At 38.7% G+C, this 19,015-nt stretch overlaps 2 protein-coding genes across 2 annotated transcripts; one reads left to right on the top strand and one right to left on the bottom strand.

Moving 5' to 3' along the window:
- The first annotated feature begins 1,714 nt into the window (after nt 1-1,714).
- On the top strand, nt 1,715-2,875 carry LOC110704736. The gene is made up of 2 exons (XM_021882544.1): nt 1,715-1,813; nt 1,958-2,875. Exons 1-2 carry the CDS (start codon nt 1,715-1,717, stop codon nt 2,873-2,875), a joined length of 1,017 nt encoding a protein of 338 aa, XP_021738236.1.
- Nucleotides 2,876-13,101: 10,226 nt separating this feature from the next.
- On the bottom strand, nt 13,102-16,461 carry LOC110704735 (putative disease resistance protein RGA3). The gene is made up of 2 exons (XM_021882542.1): nt 16,150-16,461; nt 13,102-16,083 (listed from the first exon to the last, which is right to left on the bottom strand). The coding sequence occupies exons 1-2, from the start codon at nt 16,459-16,461 to the stop codon at nt 13,102-13,104; spliced, it is 3,294 nt and encodes a 1,097-aa protein (XP_021738234.1).
- Nucleotides 16,462-19,015: the final 2,554 nt, after the last annotated feature.

Raw genomic sequence — 19,015 nt, 5'->3', positions numbered from 1 at the left:
TCTTTTCGGTTTTATTTTATTTGATGAATGTGCTAAAATCTATTATAGAGTACGAGTATATTTTTCTTTGTCCAAAACGTTTTCCCAAAGTAAGCTACGTTTACAAAGTAATTACCAAAATAGTTGTGTGGCAAAAGTATTTACGAAATTAAGCTTCCAGGGCATAAAACGCTGTCTAGTTTTTTTTTTTTTTTTTTTAAAAAATTCAATCCTAAAACCGCTGTCCGGTAGTTGTTGACTTTTTTTTAAACTTTTTTTTTGTAATTTCAAATTTTGAAATTTTTTTTTGAGAAAAACGCATAAAACGCTGTGTGAGACAGCATTTTATGCGTTTAATGAAACGCTGCCTCAGGCAACGTTTTATGTTCAACATGAAACGCGGCCTCAGGCAGCATTTCTTGCGTGTAATACAGAAGCAGCGCTTCAGTTTGCTGCATTCCACACAAAATCAAACATTCATCCCAAATTCGCATTCCCTCACTTTTCCCTCGACCCAATTCACTGCCACCTCCTAACTCCGACCACTCGTCGACGACCGGACGCCGGAATCTCGGAGAAAGTTGCCTCACCTCACCCCGTATTTGGTATGTACTCAATCTCTCTTAGTTTTTTAAATTCTAGGGTTTATGTTGTTAGTTTTTAATTTTTTGGAATTGTTGTAAAATTTTGATAATGTTGAGTTGTTAGTGTTAATAATGTTGAGTTGTTAGTGTTGGTATTGTGGAATTGTTAGTGTTGGTAAATGTTGAATTGTTAGTGTTGATATTTTTAGTGTTGATATTAGTTTGGATATTGTTGAATTGTTGTTGTTGGTTATGTTGGAAATTGTTGATAATAGTTGATAATTATTAGTTTTTGAACAATTGTGATAACCTACATTGTTGTGTAATAATGGTGGTTTAAGGGTTCTTAGTAGTTATTTTGTAAAGTATGTAAACATTTTTTGTTTGATTGTGGTGATTTAGGGATGGTTTAACGCCTTTTAGTAAAATGTATTTTGGTTGTTATGTAGAATATGGCCGGACAAAATGTAGTGTTGTTATGCCGGTGGGGAGGTGAAATTCTGTGCGATGGATCAAATGTTGAGTATAGTGGAGGAAATATGGAACCACTAACACTTGAACCGAACATGACAGTGAATGACTTGATGAATGAGGTTCATAGTAGTATTGGTTCAAACCCTATGAATGTTGAACTGAACATTAAAATGAGGTTTGATACTGGCCATGGGGTTCAAGTGTTACCTGTTTCTACGAACAGAAATTTGAAAGCTTTGAGGAGCATTGTTGCAATGAAGGGTGTTCCCAATGAGATATATGTAGAAACGGTGCCTATATGTACCCAACAAAGTACTCGGCCAGAACAACAAGCTACATATGTCTCCGATCACAACACCGCGTCCTTCCAAGTGCCCTCAAACTACATTCCATCGAATGAATATGGGATGGGACCCTTTAGACGAATGCTGCAGGACGATCAATTTCACATGCCGTTAAGTTCTCATATAGCTTCACCAGTGCATGCGGGGGGATGTGGGACAATGTTCGGCCAACCCGGTCCTTCGTCCTCGAACAGCGTGGCACCTTCACCGATGCAATTGCATAGTTATTCGCCTATGCAAGGTGATGTTCAAGCATCACCGTCTTGAGAAGAGCCAAATCATTTTGATGATATTGTGAATAATGAATTGTCGGTGTATGATGTGTATGTGGAAATGGATGATGAGGACGAGAACGGAGTGGAGGATGATGAACCTGTACAGATGGAAGTTGGCGACCCCTTGGTTAGAACTCCCATACCTTGGTTCAATGAGGTAAACTAGAACTATGAAGTTGATTAGTATTGGGCCGAATCGGGTAACCATACATCGTTTGTTCCCGAGGGAGAATTTGAGAAGGGAATGTATTTTGAAAGTAAGAAAATGCTTCAAGAAATGGTGAAGATGTATTCTATACAGAGGAATCAATTCTACACCACAGTGACCTTGAATGATAGTGTCCTTCATCTGCGATGCAAGAAGAAATGTGGTTGGATGATACGGGGTACTAAATCCAGTGAGCACTCGCGTGGTTTTACCATAGTCACGTACAAAGGCCCGCACCGGGAAACATGTGTCACTGAAGTACTATCTACTGATCACCCACACTTGGATTCATCCATAATAGCAGAGTATGTGAAGTCCTTTGTGCGGAAAGATCCTTCCTTGAAAGTTGAATTCATACTGGAACTAATCTCCAAGCAATTTCATTTCGATGTCCCGTATCGGAGAGCGTGGTATGCCAAGGAGAAAGCTATAGCTGAAATATTTGGGGATTGGGAGAGTTCTTACGGCAGACTTCCGCACTTCATGCAAGCACTCCTACGGTCAAACCCGGGAACATGTGTCGTATGGAAACACAAAGCTTTGGTGGACGGTGTGTATTACAGCAACATGGAAGTGTTTGAACGAGTGTTTTGGGCCTTCGGTCCTTGTATCGATGGCTTTAAACATTGTATGCATGTTATCTATATCGATGGGACGCACATGTACGAGAAGTATAAAGGAACACTGTTGGTAGCTACAAGTGTTGATGTAAGCTTCCAAGTATTTCCTCTAGCATTTGCGGTGGTTGAAGGGGAAAACACTTCCAGTTGGTCTTGGTTCCTGGTTGTATTCGGGATCGTGTCATGCAATGAATGTCCTAATGTTGGATTCATCCAGCCGCGAGCCTATCACAGATTTTGTGTCCGCCACATAGCTTCTAACTTGAAGACTCACGTGCGAAGTAACGACATGAGAGATATGTTCAAGGCTGCGGCGTACCAAAGGCAGGAAAGAAAACTTCAAGCTGATCTGTGTTTCATTGGTGAGGCATGTACCAAGGCCATGGAGTAAATTGCTCAAGTCCCGTTCACTATGTGGTCTCTCTTTCACGACAATGGTCACAGATATGGGATATATACTACAAACTTCTCGGAAACATTTAACAATGTGTTGAAGGGAGCTCGGCTTCTACCGATCATGTCCCTTGTCGAGTTAACCATCCACAGAGTTAATAGGTATTTCACTTTGAGAAGGGAGTCTTCCGAGGCTAGGTCTGATCGGGGACTTCCATACCCCTCAAAGGTCATTGCGATCCTGGAGAAGAACACCGCAAAAGCCAGATATCATAGAGTGGATGCGTATAATCGCCGTTTGCATATTTACCAAGTGACAACAGAAAGGAGAGAGCAAATTGGTAGTAAAGGAGGACACAAACATACTGTTAACTGGCAGTTGATAACGTGTACATGCAACAAACCGAAGGTATTCCACCTCCCATGTTCTCATGTGCTAGCAGTCTGTGTGACATATTCACTATCGGAGCGGCCGTGGGTGGACCCTTTGCTGCAATCGGCCGCCTACACGAACACCTATGCACCACAGTTCTGGCCTATCCCTTGCGAGACGACCTGAGCATAGTGGGCACAGTACGTAGGCCCTAAACTCATTCTGGACGGCACCATGGTTCATGGAAAAGGTCGTCCAAGGTCGAAGCGCATACGCAATGAAATGGATGACACCAACCGGCCCCCGACCAAATGCAGTCGTTGTCACCAGCAAGGTCTCAACCGAACTACTTGTCCAAGTAGACCGACGTAGGACCTAAGTTTATATTTGTTATTTGTTGTAGTAGTATGTAGTAGTGTTGTTTTGATTATTTTGTACCAGATTTTCTAAAGTCTGTAAAATTGCAGTCACATGGATGATATATATTTTCTACTTTGGATGTTGTTAGAAATTTTCTGTCTTTGCCTTTAAATCGTCCACCTTATGCTAAATTGCTATTCCAGTTATTGTGTTGGTGTTTGGTATGTAACGTTTTCAATGAACAGATACCATGGACGGACATGATAGGACACCCAGACCCGTTGACCCTTCTGTCCTGACTCTGCAGGACACACATCGCAGCGTCGACGTATGGAACCAGACGGTAATATTTCATCTGTTACTTTTCTGGATTCATTGATGTACTATATAATATTTATTACAAACGGCCAATGCTTTTTCAGGGTGAATTAGCGAGGACACTGATTTGCAGGCACTGCACTACCTGGGTTCTGGGCGGCTGGGTTGTCGATGAACGCTGTCTTGCGTACGTCGAGTACGCTGGCTTTGGCGGTATTCATCGGATGGGGTTCAGGGAGATCGACCGGCAACTTGTCACTGCGCTGATGACGTCACAATTCAGAGATACGCTCGAGCATACTTGTTCCTGCTCATATTCGTCGTGTTGTTCGGGAACAAGAGCGGGAGCCATTTGCAGCTATTTACCTACAGTTGTTAGACCACGACTGGGATCATATCCGTGGATATAGCTGGGGTAGTGCATGTTTGGCAATGTTGTATTGCCACCTGTGTAGAGCCTCACAGAGTGGTGCACTCGAGATCGGTGGACCTCTGATCGTGCTTCAGGTAACCAACCTAATTTTTCACAAGCTATTTAGGCAATGACTAACGTCATACTTAACATAGTTTTGTATTTTGCTATTGCAGTTATGGGCTTGGGAGAACATCCACGTAGGAAGACCAGGTATGCCTGTTGTACATCGTCTGGGTCAGCAGGACCGGGATGACCAGTATGAGCCGTATATCGCTCCACTGCTCCCTGCAGCTGATGAGGCATACGGTTGCAGGTTTGTAACATTTTTCATTCTTTTTCGCCCCCATACGGTTTCATTTTGCTAACAAACAAAACAAATTTGTTGCCATAGGTGGGTGGTCCCCAGACTTACACAGGCACATGCGGCGACAGGTCTTCCGTACTACCGAGACGCCATTGATCGACTCACTGAGCATCAGGTGGAAACTTTTAAGATATTTGTAAACAATTATGTACTGTGCATATTGTATATGAACTAACTTAATTAAAATATTTATTTTGATGTGTTATTGCAGATCACCTGGGATCCGTATGTACCGGAGTTGGTAGATACCGTGCCTGCACATCTACTGGATCATCAGGCAGAGTGGCGTGCCAGGGTCCCCCTGATTTGTTTCGAGGTCGTGGAGAGTCACCTTCCCGACCGCGTCATGCGACAGTTCCGACTACGCCAGCTTATTCCCCAGCATTGTGACACTAGTGTACGCCTTCACGACATTGACCGGTGGGGAAAGGGGGAGATAAACTGGTCACTGGAGCATTGACAATTCCTTCAGCTATGGGAACAACGACTGGATTATGTCGTTCGAGGTGATCCGATGCAGGGCGTTATGGATCCTCACGATCCGTATATGGTGTGGTACAGGCGTATTACACGCCGTTTCATCAACCCCAGCTACACACCACCGTCCACACATTACCATCCAGCATATGACGTCATTAGCGGATATGTGAGTTTCTTTTATTCTACTTATCGTCCTCATTTTTTATTTTTTTATATATCATGTAAGTGACTGATCGATGATTACTGCAGGCGGCGGATATGGTGGGGATGTTTGATGCACTGTCACTCGTCCTTGCAGACGGACCCACCAGAGCCCAGGTCGAGCGGATGCGAGATATGTCCATGAATTCCTTACAGAGACATGGTCACGGTTATCTCGTCCACCAGCGGGACGGTCAAGATGGCCACTCCTTCCATTCACAGTTCGACCCCGGCCAGAGTAGCGGTGGAGGTGATCATACGACACCCACAGACGTTGAGGAGTACATCATCCACAGTATTGCTCCCACCGGGACCCAGGAGACACATCGTCCAGCCAGCTCACTCCCCCACCGCCCCGAGACCCATTAACCACCATTTCTCATTACAGTCGGCGTCGTAGACGGACGGACGACAGTCAGGGAACCTTTAGCCCCAATTGATAAGTCAGAATAGTATTGTATGGTTTATTTGTTGTAGACAAACATTTTCTAGAATGATGTATATAACGATTACATTATTAATATAATACATGTTTGTTGAATGAATCTGTGTGTAGTTTGAAGTTTAGTTTCTTTATTTATCCAAATCGGACTTATGTCAGTCAAAATAGATTCTTCTAGGCCGATATATATCAAACAACAGACATTTGGGATCCATAATTAGAAACGGGGTAGAAGCGATGGCCCGTGGTGGTTAATGTGGTGGTTCATGGTGGTTTTAGTGCTGTTGGTTGTTGTGGGTGGTGGTCGACGGTGGAGGAAAGGTTGGGGCTGGTGGTGGAGGTGGTTGAAGTGTTGTTGGGGGTAGTTGGACTGTTTTGAAGTGCATAACGGTGGTCGAAAGTGGTGGAAGGTGGTGGTCGACGGTGGGGGTTGGTGGTGGGGGTGGTGGTTGACTATGGTGGCTTAATCAAGGCAGGGGTGGTGTGCTGGGGCAGAAATTAGAGAACAAAGGCTGCTGGCTGTTGGTGCTGCAGACTGTAACACCCTAGAAATTCCTTCCCTTTAAAATACCTGTTTTGTCCTTTTTAAAATACGAAAAAGGAAAATCTAAGATATTACCGCCACCGTGAAAACGGCTAAGGCAATTATCAAAGACACACAACGGAAGACAACCTTTAAAACTATTTAGAAGCAAGTCAACTTTAAAAGTCAAACCAAACGAAAGTAAAAGTCAAACAAAGTCAACCTACAACTTGGAACCATTGTAGGCCCTTAAACCAAAACACTTGAAAATCCTTTTGCGTTAGTCTCATAATCAACATAAATAATAATAATTCAAAGCAATAACACATCATATTCTTATAAGAACTAAGCATGATTCCCTCTTCACTCAGGCCCATCATGAGTATGCTTCATCACCTGAAAAGCTTCTCTCTACTTGTCCCCACTACTCGCCATTAGAAATGGGTCGTCGTAGGGATAAGGTAAAGACAAGGCCAGACAAACACACAATACACACAATCAGCAAAGTTGAGTACATAAGCGTAATTAGCACACACTAACATGCTTTCATCCTATCAACATACAACTTACCTCGATGCACCTGTTTACAAGCACACAACATTCATCACTTGACTCGACTACTAATTAATATTTATTTAATTTTTGATTACACATCGAACGGGTTTCCAACCAACTACTTGCCTCAAATAAATTGAGGTAAACTACACCGGGAGCTAACCGGGTAGGCAAATGTCACATGAAGTGGCTGGATCCTGCGCATAATAAATAATAAAAATAGAAAGTACAACGTCCTGTACCCCCAGTAGGAGTTATGGTCAAATATAAAGTCACATAACCTCCCCCCCCAAATATGTTCATACTCAAGATATATACGTTCCAAGAGTTTTGGTGTGTAATCTCTTTCACTTTACGTGATTTACAAATTATTAGACTTGGTGATGACTCTCAAACACAACACAACCAAACATTACAATTCATTCAAGCAATCAAACAAACTAGTTTAATTCTTGAATATTTAGTGACCACATAACTTTAGTGTGGAATCCTTTTTAAAGTACCTCGGTGTTAAAATAACACCTTAAGTGCATAAGACACCGCAAATCCTATCCCTCGGTGTTAGAAACACCTTAAGTGCACATAGGCACCGCAATATAATTTATTTATGTGTACTAAGACACTTAAATAGCTCTTTCCTCATGCTTATAGTATCAATAAAAATTATATGAACCATAATAAAATTCCTCTTCCATAATCCAAACCAAGATAAACATCCAGTTTAACCAAATATGCTTTCTAACATGCCAATAATAAAAGTATGGTTCAATATCAATATGCCAATATAATTAATTCGAAGCACCAAATCACCATAAGTACTTCATAATCACAAATCATTCACCATCATCAATCCAAATCACAATTTCCATCCAATACCTATCATGATACTACTTGGAATTAATTAAACAAAACCTAGCATGCTTCTATACACTTAAACTTTACCAAGTACGCGAACGTACCTTGAATACGATCTCAAAATAGCCACGATTACACAGAGTCACTCACTTGGAAGTCTCCTACAAACCACAATTATAAAGGAGTATTAATACCCTTCTAACACAAAATTCCAGCAATATATACTCTCTTTAAATCACTCAAAAACCCCTTTAAAATAATCTGAATTTTTATTTAAAACCCTTACTTTATTCCCAATTAAATGGGTAATTAAAGATCTTTTCAAGAGACTTAAATTAGACTTATATATAAAAATTCCAGCATTATTAAAACTTATAAAATTGCTGTAATTTGGTTTAAAAACATTAATTTTAATAATTTCAATCAACCACAATCAAATTCCATCCATAAACATTAATTTAAAAATCTAGGGTTTCCAATCTTGGGGCTTTTTAATTAAAAACCAAAATCTGAAATTTATAATTAAAATACTTGTTATTAAATATCTTAAGAATCATCACAAAACCCAAAAACAACAATTGGATTTAGGGTAGATTTAATTAAAATAAGAAAAACAACATATAAAATCAAAAACTGCCCAAAATCATATATAGAATATTGTTTACACACGAAAACACTATATTTTTGTAAAAATCGGACGAGTTAGAATTTAATCGTGATTACATCGAGATTAAGAATATTACGAACGGAGAATACGCAACATGCAATCACCTGGCCGCCGCTGCCACGCTGCTTGGTGGCTGCTGCCACCGGCAAAGGTTGGTGGTGGTGGCCGGCGTGTGTGGTGGTGGTTAAACAATAAATAATTAAATTAATTAAGTAAAGGAAAAGGGGAAAATTAAGGGGAAAATAAAATAACAGGAGAGGGAGAACTTACCTTTGGGTGAACTCCACCCTAGGCACATAAGGGGTATTTATACCCTCTCTCTCAATCCTCCTACTCACTTCCCTTAGTAATCCCTTTCCTAATCAAATTAGGATTTGACTTTCTTTAAAACTTTAACTTTTAAATTATTTAATATAAAATAATGTGCCCCAATATTTTAAATCATAAAACTCAATATTTTCAAGATTATTAAATAATAAAATATATTTTTAATTAAAATCATTCTTTTTGTATTGAAGAAACCCTAAATAATTTATTTCATATTGTTTAAATATTTCAAGAAATACTTATTTAAATTTAAAATACGTATAAAAATACGGGGTATTACACAGACAAGCAGAGAAATGCTGTCCCAGACAGCGTTTTATGTTGTACATAAGACGCTGTCTCATACAGCGCTTTATGTGTTTATTAATTTTTTTCTTTTTATTTTTAAAAAACAGAAATTACAAAATTTTAAAAACAAAAGTCAACAACTAAAAACGCTGTCCCATACAGCGTTTTTAGGTTGATTTTTTTTTTTTTTTTTTACAAAAAAACCAGGGCATAAAACACTGTCCGAGACAGCGTTTTACCCTGGAAACTTAGTTTCGTAAATACTTTTGCCACGCAACCATTTTGGTATTTATTTTGTCAATTGGGCTTAGTTTGGAGAAAAGTCCCAATTATTCACTAATTGAATATCCAATGCGTGGGATAAAGGAAATTATCTATTATTGGGTACGACCGTACGAGTATAAAATTAGAGTATTTGGATCATTCAAACTGTCTTTTCTCACCTTTGCTCCACCACTCACTCTCACTCTCGCGGTATTAATGCCACCTCCCTTCCCGTTGCCACTGTGACCACCACAATTTTACTATTATCTTCCTCCCTATTTTTTTTAGGATGCCCATTCGGTCCATATGAGCTTAGCTCCGACTACATCCGGATGCGAGCTGGGTTGCACACCTGGTCACCTGGCTTATGATGGGTGAGTCTCCTAAGAGTTTCTGCATACGGCGAGGTTTGAACCTGAGACTTCCCTTAAGCAACATCAAGTTGATTACCACTTGAGCTAACTCTTATTGTATCTTCCTCCCTATTGCTGCTACCTTGCTTCCTCATTCTTTTTGTTTCACCACCACATTGGTAAAATTTGAGATATTAATGGATAAGGATTTTGCTAACAAAACGCCTCTTAATAGTTTAAAATATTTCTTAAAATAGTATTGATTTGGGAATACATGTCAAATCATAGGTCGATTGATGTAAATAATGTTCATTTCGATATTTCTACTTTTAGTTATCTTATCTAACGCTCCCATTTTAGAAGTGTGTCGGGTGGGTTTTTTTTTAAGGTTTTTGAGTTTTGTTTGAGTGGGTGGGACCGTGGGAGGATAATTTAGGTTGCGTTGGTATGGTTTTGGGATAGTGGGGCTAGTTTTGGGGAAGTTGGGACCTGGTTTCATTAAGTGGGTTGGTTTTGGGTGGGTGGGAAGGGTGATTTTGGGTGGTTGGATAAAGTTTGAGGAGGTTTGGATTAGCAATGGGTGATTATTTAGAACTTCTAGGATTATACTTTATCCCTTCAAAATCTTGATTAGACTTTGTGATATTCATATGACATTATGACATATAGTTAAATTTTGGGTGGTTGGATTTGTACATTTGACAAATGTAATAAGAGAAATGTGTAAACTAATTTGAATTAAGAGAAGAATTTATAAAGAATCTAAGGTAAGAATACTAAATTACATCAAATATTAATTACAGTGATAAGTGTATGATTTTCCACATATATATTTTCTTAAAATAAACTATTAAAAGAGAGATTTGTTCCTCATTACTTATTAGGTTTTGGCACGTATATTAAAAAATTTAGAAGGGTATGATGAGACTATGACTCTATGAGGATTGTGAGAGAAAAAGAGTTAGCAAAGAGGTTCACTCGAAGAATATTTTTTTTTATTATTTTTTTTATTTTAATGATTGAATATTTATAAATATCATTACCCCTTAAAATAATTAGACAAAGAGAGAGATGTATTATTTTCAAATTAATAATATAATAATGGTAAAATTAGAAGTTTGGGAAAGCTTAAAAAAGAAAAAAGCTTAAAAAAAAAACAATAATCAAATTATTGAAAGAGTAGCTTTCAACAATCACCAAATTGGTAGTGAATATAGTTATCAAATATGAGATAAACGTGGTTTATCAAATTGTCATCAACCACCACCCAAAGATATACAAGTATGTGGTTTATCATATTTCATAAACCTCATTTATGTTATGAAAATAAGGTATTGAGACATTGACATAAATTAGGATAAGAAATGTAAGGTGATGAAATTAAACGAGGTACTAGGTACAACATTGGAGAGCTATGTTTGTCACTTTGATATTTAAGGAGTGAAGGGCCTATTGTCAAAATTTACATAACTGCCCAAGGTATTGTACATCTATATAGACAACTTATGAACAAGTGATACATACAACAACAACCAATATTAGAATTGATTTGAATCAAAAAAAAAAAAAAAAAAAAAAAAAAAAAACAGAATTGATATGCGTAGTACGGAATATAATATTATGGAAAGAGGTGCTTTTAGTTATCTTAAGCTGGTCATCATTGCAGTACTACTGATGAGTGCTACAGATTCGTCTCTTTTTGATAAAATTTTATTTTATTTTCTTACTTAGGTTGATTATCTAAGCTCTTTATGCACGGAATACATGCATGATTTTTTATTTTATTTTATTTTATTATTTTGAATACATGATCGTAAATTAAAGAACGAATTAGTTCCAGTGAAAGCACGAGAAAATACAAGTTTCTCACTTTGATAAACTAATTGTGTTTATCTAATGGCAAATATGTAAATATTCTGCCTTGATATTTGTTCCCTTATAGCAAGACTCGCACACACTTCATGTTATTTAGAAAAAATAATAGGGGGCGGGGGGGGGGGGGGTTGGGGAGGAATTGTAGTATCCTCCTCATGTAATATGGAGCTTGCAAGTCACTTTTTGCGGAATCAAAAGAAACTTAATGCAAGTAGAGAGATAGTGCAAGAGAGATGTTACGAGGAAAACCGATTTTACGAGGAAAACTTCCTAGGCTTAATAGGAAGTGAAAAACCTAGGAAGTGAGAGTTAAAGTGAGAGTTAATAAATCTTTATTAGCTTCTTCCATAGTAGCCAACTAGCCACTATGTGATCATATTTTGCTGGAAGGCTTCTTAAAATTTTTCGGACTATTTTTACATCTTGTCTCTATTAGAATGAATTTTATTAACTAAATTTGAGACAACTAGCCATGCATGATCGTAGGAAGTATTATTGTTTCATCCAACCCACGATAGATTAAGGATATATAGGGCATAATAATTGTCCTTTATCCGATTTTGCTTGAGTTGCAACTTTTTTCCTTCACTCCAAGCAGCTTCTTGCTTGAGCGGCATTATTGGGTTGTTCATAGCCATTTTGTACCAACTCCCACAAATCTGATCTTGTGAGATAAATACGGACTTCGTTTGCATTGTCATTGTTGGTACTTTTCACCCTTAAATGTGGGTACCCAATTAACTTGGGGGGGTAATTGCATGTATTTAAAGGCGAAGGCGAAGGACTAGAGGAGGCCATGTTAAATTATGTGGTGTTTAGGTTGTATAAGTTGATGTGGATTTTGTTTAGTGTAATGGAGACTTGGGGAACCAGCTGGCTCGAATACCAAATATAGGAATTTTTATGTGTGGAAGTAGTAGTGGGTTGCTTGGTTTGCTATTATTTGGAGAGGAAAATGATTAGTGATGAAATAGTTGACTACCCTGTTATAAAGCATATTCCTTGAGAACACATATTAATGTACAATAAAATTCATTACTCGTTAACAGTGACCCAAAGCAAGTAAGGATTTACTAAAGAAAGGGAAATTTGTTTTTCATGGGGGCATTTTCGTAAATAAATCAACAGCTTTTCATTATTGTGGGCCTTACAATTGAATAAAGTTGAATAAAGTTATTAGTTTATGTACAAAAATGTCATGTGAGAAAGAAGCTAAGTGTACGAAAACTAACATTGCCCTTTGAATTTACACCATCAGCATACTCAACAACTAAATCACGTTGAACTATGTCTACCTGGAGTAAGTACATCACCTTTATAGCAACGTTGTCAATATATAATCAAATATTGATCAAATTTAACTCTACAAAATCACATCTTAGTGTACAATAACTATCATAGCAGATTGTAGTACAATATTATCCAAAAGTTTTGGTAATTTTATTTTTAAAGTAGATAAGCAAATTGTAGAAAGGTTCGATAACATGAAGAAAGCATAAATGCATAATGATAATAGAGTTGGAGTTACCGAATGGGGCGAAGACAATTTGCTTTGCGAGATGACTCAAAATTGAAGGTGTAAATCGGGGATGTTGCTTATTTTAGAAAAGTCTGTCCCATTCGGTTCATCGTATCTTTTCTTCAATCCATTGCACCACCTTATTTTAAGCATTGTGAGGGAGGGGAGGATTGCTTCTGGCAGGGATTCCAGTTTCGGAGAACAAGTAATAGAAAGTGACCGCAAAGACTTGGGGCAATGAAGCCACTCCGGGTGGGGTTTCATATTCTCACAACCTTGAATAAAGATACTTTGAAGGGAAGTCAAGTATTGAATGCCCTTTGGTAGATCTATCAGTTGTGGAAGTTCACATAAGCTCAAGTAAGAGAGGGCGTGAAGGTCTTTCCATGGAAACCTTTCCTCTTCTTCCAGTCCCAGGTTAGGGCATCCCCGAATTTCAAGTTGTTTCAAGTTGGTGAGATGCTCTATTCCTCCTCCCGACAGACTCTTTAAGTTTCGGCAACGTAAAAACCATAGACTACGAATGGAAAATGCATACTTCCGATGATACTCTTCTTCAGCACTCGACAAACTCTCCACCTCCATATCACACAATATGAGTTCATCATTGCTTCGTATAGACTCCCCAAAAAGGGACTTAATTAATCCTAAATTGTCTGTTGCTAGAAGCCACAAGTCAAAAACATCAACACCAGCTGAATTACTGTCGTTGCTGTCGCTTGAAGACGAGGCAGAGAATGAGGAGGCAGCAGGGGTGGTTGCATTTGCCTCACAAAATGTCAGTGCTTCATTCAGGCCCCACAGTCTAAAAGTTTTCACACGTGGACATCTGGGAAAAGACTTCAACCCTGGACATTCTACAAGGGACAGTTCTTCAAGTGACGGAAACGAAGGTGCAACATTATTATCAGACTCCATCAGCTCTACATTGGGCATGTCTCTGAGTTCAAGAGATTTCAGATGCTGGAGTTGAGTCATTGCTGGCAGATGTTGCAAATCGTGAAAATGCTGCAGGGAGATTCTCATAAGTCGTGGGAGAGAGGTTGCCAGTGTGGCTGCCCATCTTGGCAATGTCACGCCTTTATATCCAAGTATGTTCATTTCTATTAGATCACGGTGGGGTTCCAGTCTTTCTAGCAATCTTTCATCTACAATTGCTGCTTTTTTGTGATGCCATATACCATTATTTTCAATCGTCAAAGCCTTGATATGTTCCTTGTTTACAAGATATGCTTCTTCCTCAGGATCCATAAAATCGTATGTGTATCCCTTTTCAAAAATAACTTCAAGTGTACCTCTAAGGTTAATTAGAGGTATCAAATCTCTAAGTTGACCCATCTGGCCTTTCTTAGAACTTTCTGGCCCCAACACAAACCTTGTAAGGGTATGTAGACCAGTCATACTATCCATTCCAATGGGCATATGAGTCAACCTGAAGCAATTTGTTATGTCCAAATGCTTAAGATTAACTAGTTCCCTCAAGTCCTTAGGCAACTTTTCTAGGAGAAAACAACGTTTTAGGTTCAATACTTGCAAATTATAGAGTCTACTAATTGACTCGGGAAGCGTCTTCAAATTCTTATTGTAAGAGAGATCAAGATACCTTAAATGCAAAAGGTTCTTTATTGTACTTGGTAAAGCTTTTATCCTAAGCTTGTGCAAGTCCAACACCCTCAAACGCCCGCAGTTTGCTAATATTGTGGACACTTGTGATTCACATTCCAGCCAACGATAAGAATGCCGGAGAAGCGTACGCAATCCACTCAATTTGCTACAAGTATCACTTGGACTAAGCAACAGAGAGCGCCTAACTGAAATAGCGAGATGACGAGGTTTTCTATCAAAAGGGCTTTTGCTAGTGTCCTCCATCAAGTACGACTCCTTTCCTGCAATTTCTTGTGCAAGATCATGAATCAAATCATGCATTTTACAAGAATGTATTTCACCATGTCTAAAATCATGGTGTCTAAAGTATTGGAGAAAACATCTCTGCAATAACTTTGAAAAATACTCCTCACCAACATCTTCTGTTGTTTGCATATCATTGATAGGTTCAAGATACCCTTGTGCAGACCATAGACGGATCAATAACTCTTTCTCAATCTCGTAATCCTTAGGGAAGAGTGCACAATATATAAAACAACTCTTTAACTGTGGCTCAAGGTAATTATAACTAAACTTCAATATTGGCATTATGCTCATTTCACCTTGGCCCATTTTAGACAACTCAATTCCCTGAAATGATTTCCAGAAGTTTCTGTTCTTTTGACCATGCAACGTGCTCCCCACAACCGTTATAGCCAAGGGAACATTTGCACATTTTTTAACGATGTTTTTACCAAGGTCCACAAGGTCATCATCAATCTCTCTACTCCCTCGGTTAAATGCTACTCTCTTAAACAAACGCCAAGAATCATCATCTGACAAACCTCTTAATGTGAACATTGGATAGTCTCCTATAGCTCCTGCCACCCTTTTTGAGCGTGTAGTCACCACAACTCGGCTTCCTCTCGCAGCTCCTCGCAAGAAATTTCTCAAGTCGAGCCATTGATAACGATGTTCGCTCCACAAATCGTCTAGAATAAGGAAATTTTTTTTCCCTTCTATACGACGTCTCACTTGTTTCTGCACCCCATCAGCTCCTATATCACCATGATCTTGCTCAGTGGCCGACTTCAACATCTTACAAAGGATTTCATTCAAGATAAACTCATCAGAGACACAAACCCACAACTTCAAATCAAATTCGTCATTAATTCTAACGTCATTGTACAAAAGTTGAGCAAGAGCAGTTTTGCCTAGTCCTCCCATCCCGACAATACTCACAAAAGAAACATTATCAACCGAAGAATCCGATTCTCTCAACAACATACCCATAATTTCCTCCTTATCAGTGTCTCTCCCAATGATACTATCTTCATTGACATCAGACCAAGTTTCCTCTTTTCTCTTAACTGGCCTAGACACATCACTAAACCCAAACTGAGTACGATCATTAGCAACGGCATCTAGCTTCTTTCTAATCTCCTAAATTTCTTTAGATGTCCTCAAGCCAAAAAGCAACTGATTTTCACTAGAAAAGAAAGTGCGTACCTTTCTCGAAATCTTACCACCAGGCATCCTTTTCTGTTGCTGAGCAATCGTGGCAAACTTGTCGAACAAATCATCAGCTTCATAGACAGCATCCTTGAGCTTGTTAACCCACTCCAACCCCTGATTGTTGAGCTCAAGATGCCTGGAATCCGCATCAAGGAGGACTTTCTGGATGGTTTCGATGGTGCCTCGGAGAGTCTCAAGTTGCGAATCATACTTAAATTTAGAGCATAACTCTTTCAATTCCTTGCATTGTAATGCTGCAAATAGAGTTTGCGCAACACCCAACACCATACCCGTGGCCGTCGCCATTTTCTTGATTTTTTTTTAATTTTTAGTTTTACTTATTTTTCTGCAAAAGAGAGGATGAGAATAATTATGAAATGGTATGATATAAAACTAAAACTACAACTGGCTTTTCCTTTATACAACTACTTGTAGACGTGGGAAAGTGTTGGGAAAATTCGTTCTCTATATTTTGGCCAGTTTTTCCACAAGAACAATGAATAGATTTCTCCATATACCAACAAGTGCAATAATTAAGGTTTTAGGATAGAATTTAAAATAAATTAGTGGGATGGTATGATAATTTAACATAAGCCAAAACAAAACAATACACGTTTAATGCGGATCTGATTTCTTTGTTTATTCTGTTGCACATTCAATTCTGCGTAAATGACTCATACGTAATTAAATATTATGCGTGAAGATAATCAGGAATCAAGGTAGTATGAACGAGCTTTGATTGCGTATTATTATCATATCGATTATTAATCAGTCAAACAAACATTCAAATTTTTAATTAAAACGAATATCAACTTATTGCCTTATTAAGCATTGTACAGAAATGATGGAATTTCATCATCATAGGATGCTCTAATGATATACTTGTATATGATTGTATTTATATGAACGTTTCCCCCAAAGTTTTTTGACTTTGGCGGAGCTTGATCTTTTCTAATAATAATGCCTCGCTTTTGTGATAATTATTATTTTTGATATCCATCTTGGTTTAGTTATAAATTTGTGTTTAAGTGCAGCTTCACTCTGCGTCAATGACTAGGTGATGGTATAAAATTTTCCGAACAACAAAGAGCACTCAACTACTAGTCTAGTCTTATAAACATATGGTAGACTAGCTGATATAAAATTTCCTGAATGGCGAGAAATCTTTACTCTAAAAAAAATAAAATAAATATCAAAAGATTACTTAATTTAGTCAATTTAGTCAAATTGAGTCGCTTACTTAATTTAGTCAATTTTTTTCGTGGATAGATCCGACGCTTTAATAAAATAAAATATCCTGAATGGCGAGAATTCTTAGTTGGCTAGTGGGGGAAATCGGGTTATGGCACAAAAGGCTGAGATCGATCAGAAAAAGGCTGAGTAGCTGCCGGTACTTCCTGGTCGGGAGTCGGTCCCACAGGTGGCCGATCATCGGTCCCTTCCTAGGAGAGGGTTCCCAAGCTACCAACGAAAGTCGGGCGAAGAAGCGGCTCCATACTGGTTACAAAACTACCTTTATAGAATAGATAGGCAGGGAGGGGCAATTTTTCCAATTTTCGGCACGCCGATTAATTGGACCGTTACCCCCTCTAGCGCCCTGGGGGGGACCTTGCCCGTGCTGAAGACGAGCTCGTCTTCAGCTGCAGCTCAGTGTTTGATCGGCAGATCCGCATTAGAGCTGAAGGAGACTGTCTTTCTGGTTGGACTGAGCAGGTTAACAATCGAAAAAGAAGACAAAATCTTCTATTCTGTACTGATAAGGAAGTGATGAACAAGCATAAGAAGGATAAGCTACCGCGCACCCGGGTTCTTGTTCAAATCCCCCAATTCACTAAACCCCATGTTTTTGGCTTGTTTCGGGTTTCTATTCCATAGGCTACGTCCCGATTCGAGAATTTTAATCAAACATGGTATTTGTTGGGGTAAGTTGATTTTCCCTACTAAAATGACATTCCAATATGATCCTTTTTTTCAAAGCCCGGGTTTTCTAAAACCTTTGAGTATCAACTGCACATATATTATTGATTTATCCTTACTCTTATGTTGCTTATTTGGCTATGGGTTCGATTGACTCTCATGAAAAAGAGTACTTAAATATGCATTCAATTTGTTCTAGTTCGGAGAACGGGAATAAGGAACCAATCAACTGAATTCAATATTCGTCTTCTTGTTCAAAGACTTAGGTTTCTGGAGTCTTCTTCGTTCCTTTCTCACGACAGCACATAGAGCAACACATCGGTTCTATCTCGGTCTCAATCAACAACATGAATAACGATCGTTTCTTTGCTTCGATATAGTAACAAAAAAGAAGAAAACGAGTCCCGCCTACTATACGTCGGTCTTCAATCCTGCGTCTATACTAGTTCAGTCTTCACCCCGTCGCCTATACTAGGCGTTATTTCGGTCTTCAATATTGAGTCGTCTTACTTAGTTATTTAGCTCTGCTTCACTAGGTCTAACGACCCAGCTCTAAAGACCCTACAGGAGTGGATACAGAAACAATAGCTATCTTCGAACCTAGTGTAAAGCATAAGGCTATTTACTTGCTTACTTTCTTACTTTAATGAGTAAGGTGAGATCCTTTATCAATGCATTTATTTCGAGATGCGAATCATATTCTAGTAAAGATATGCCCCTTGGGTTCGACTTTCCTTTCTTATATTAAGAAATTCTATAGTTATAGGGAGGCTAGACATTCGTGGGGGGATTAACCCGGTCTTCTGAACTGGAATAAGAATAAGTCTTTCTCGAGTAACTGAGACTCTTAGTGGTGCGGAGTAAGCTATAAAGTTGCTGTCCGGAAAAAACCGATAGAAGAAGGTAAGCTAAGTTCGCAGCATATTACCTATTCCGCTTCTAG

This window comes from Chenopodium quinoa, unplaced genomic scaffold, assembly GCF_001683475.1.
Source record: "Chenopodium quinoa cultivar QQ74 unplaced genomic scaffold, ASM168347v1, whole genome shotgun sequence".
Lineage (NCBI taxonomy): Eukaryota > Viridiplantae > Streptophyta > Magnoliopsida > Caryophyllales > Amaranthaceae > Chenopodium > Chenopodium quinoa.
Note: the sequence above shows the minus strand (reverse complement) of the source record. Positions and strands in the feature narration are given on the sequence as shown.

Bases quoted from the DNA above. Each gene is read 5' to 3' on its own strand.
- LOC110704736 (XM_021882544.1), top strand. From the start codon at position 1,715: ATGGATGATGAGGACGAGAACGGAGTGGAGGATGATGAACCTGTACAG. The intron at 1,814-1,957 runs GTAAACTAGAAC...TATTCTATACAG, and splicing joins CCATACCTTGGTTCAATGAG to AGGAATCAATTCTACACCAC.
- LOC110704735 (XM_021882542.1), bottom strand. From the start codon at position 16,461: ATGGCGACGGCCACGGGTATGGTGTTGGGTGTTGCGCAAACTCTATTT. The intron at 16,084-16,149 runs GTACGCACTTTC...AAAGAAATTTAG, and splicing joins GTGGTAAGATTTCGAGAAAG to GAGATTAGAAAGAAGCTAGA.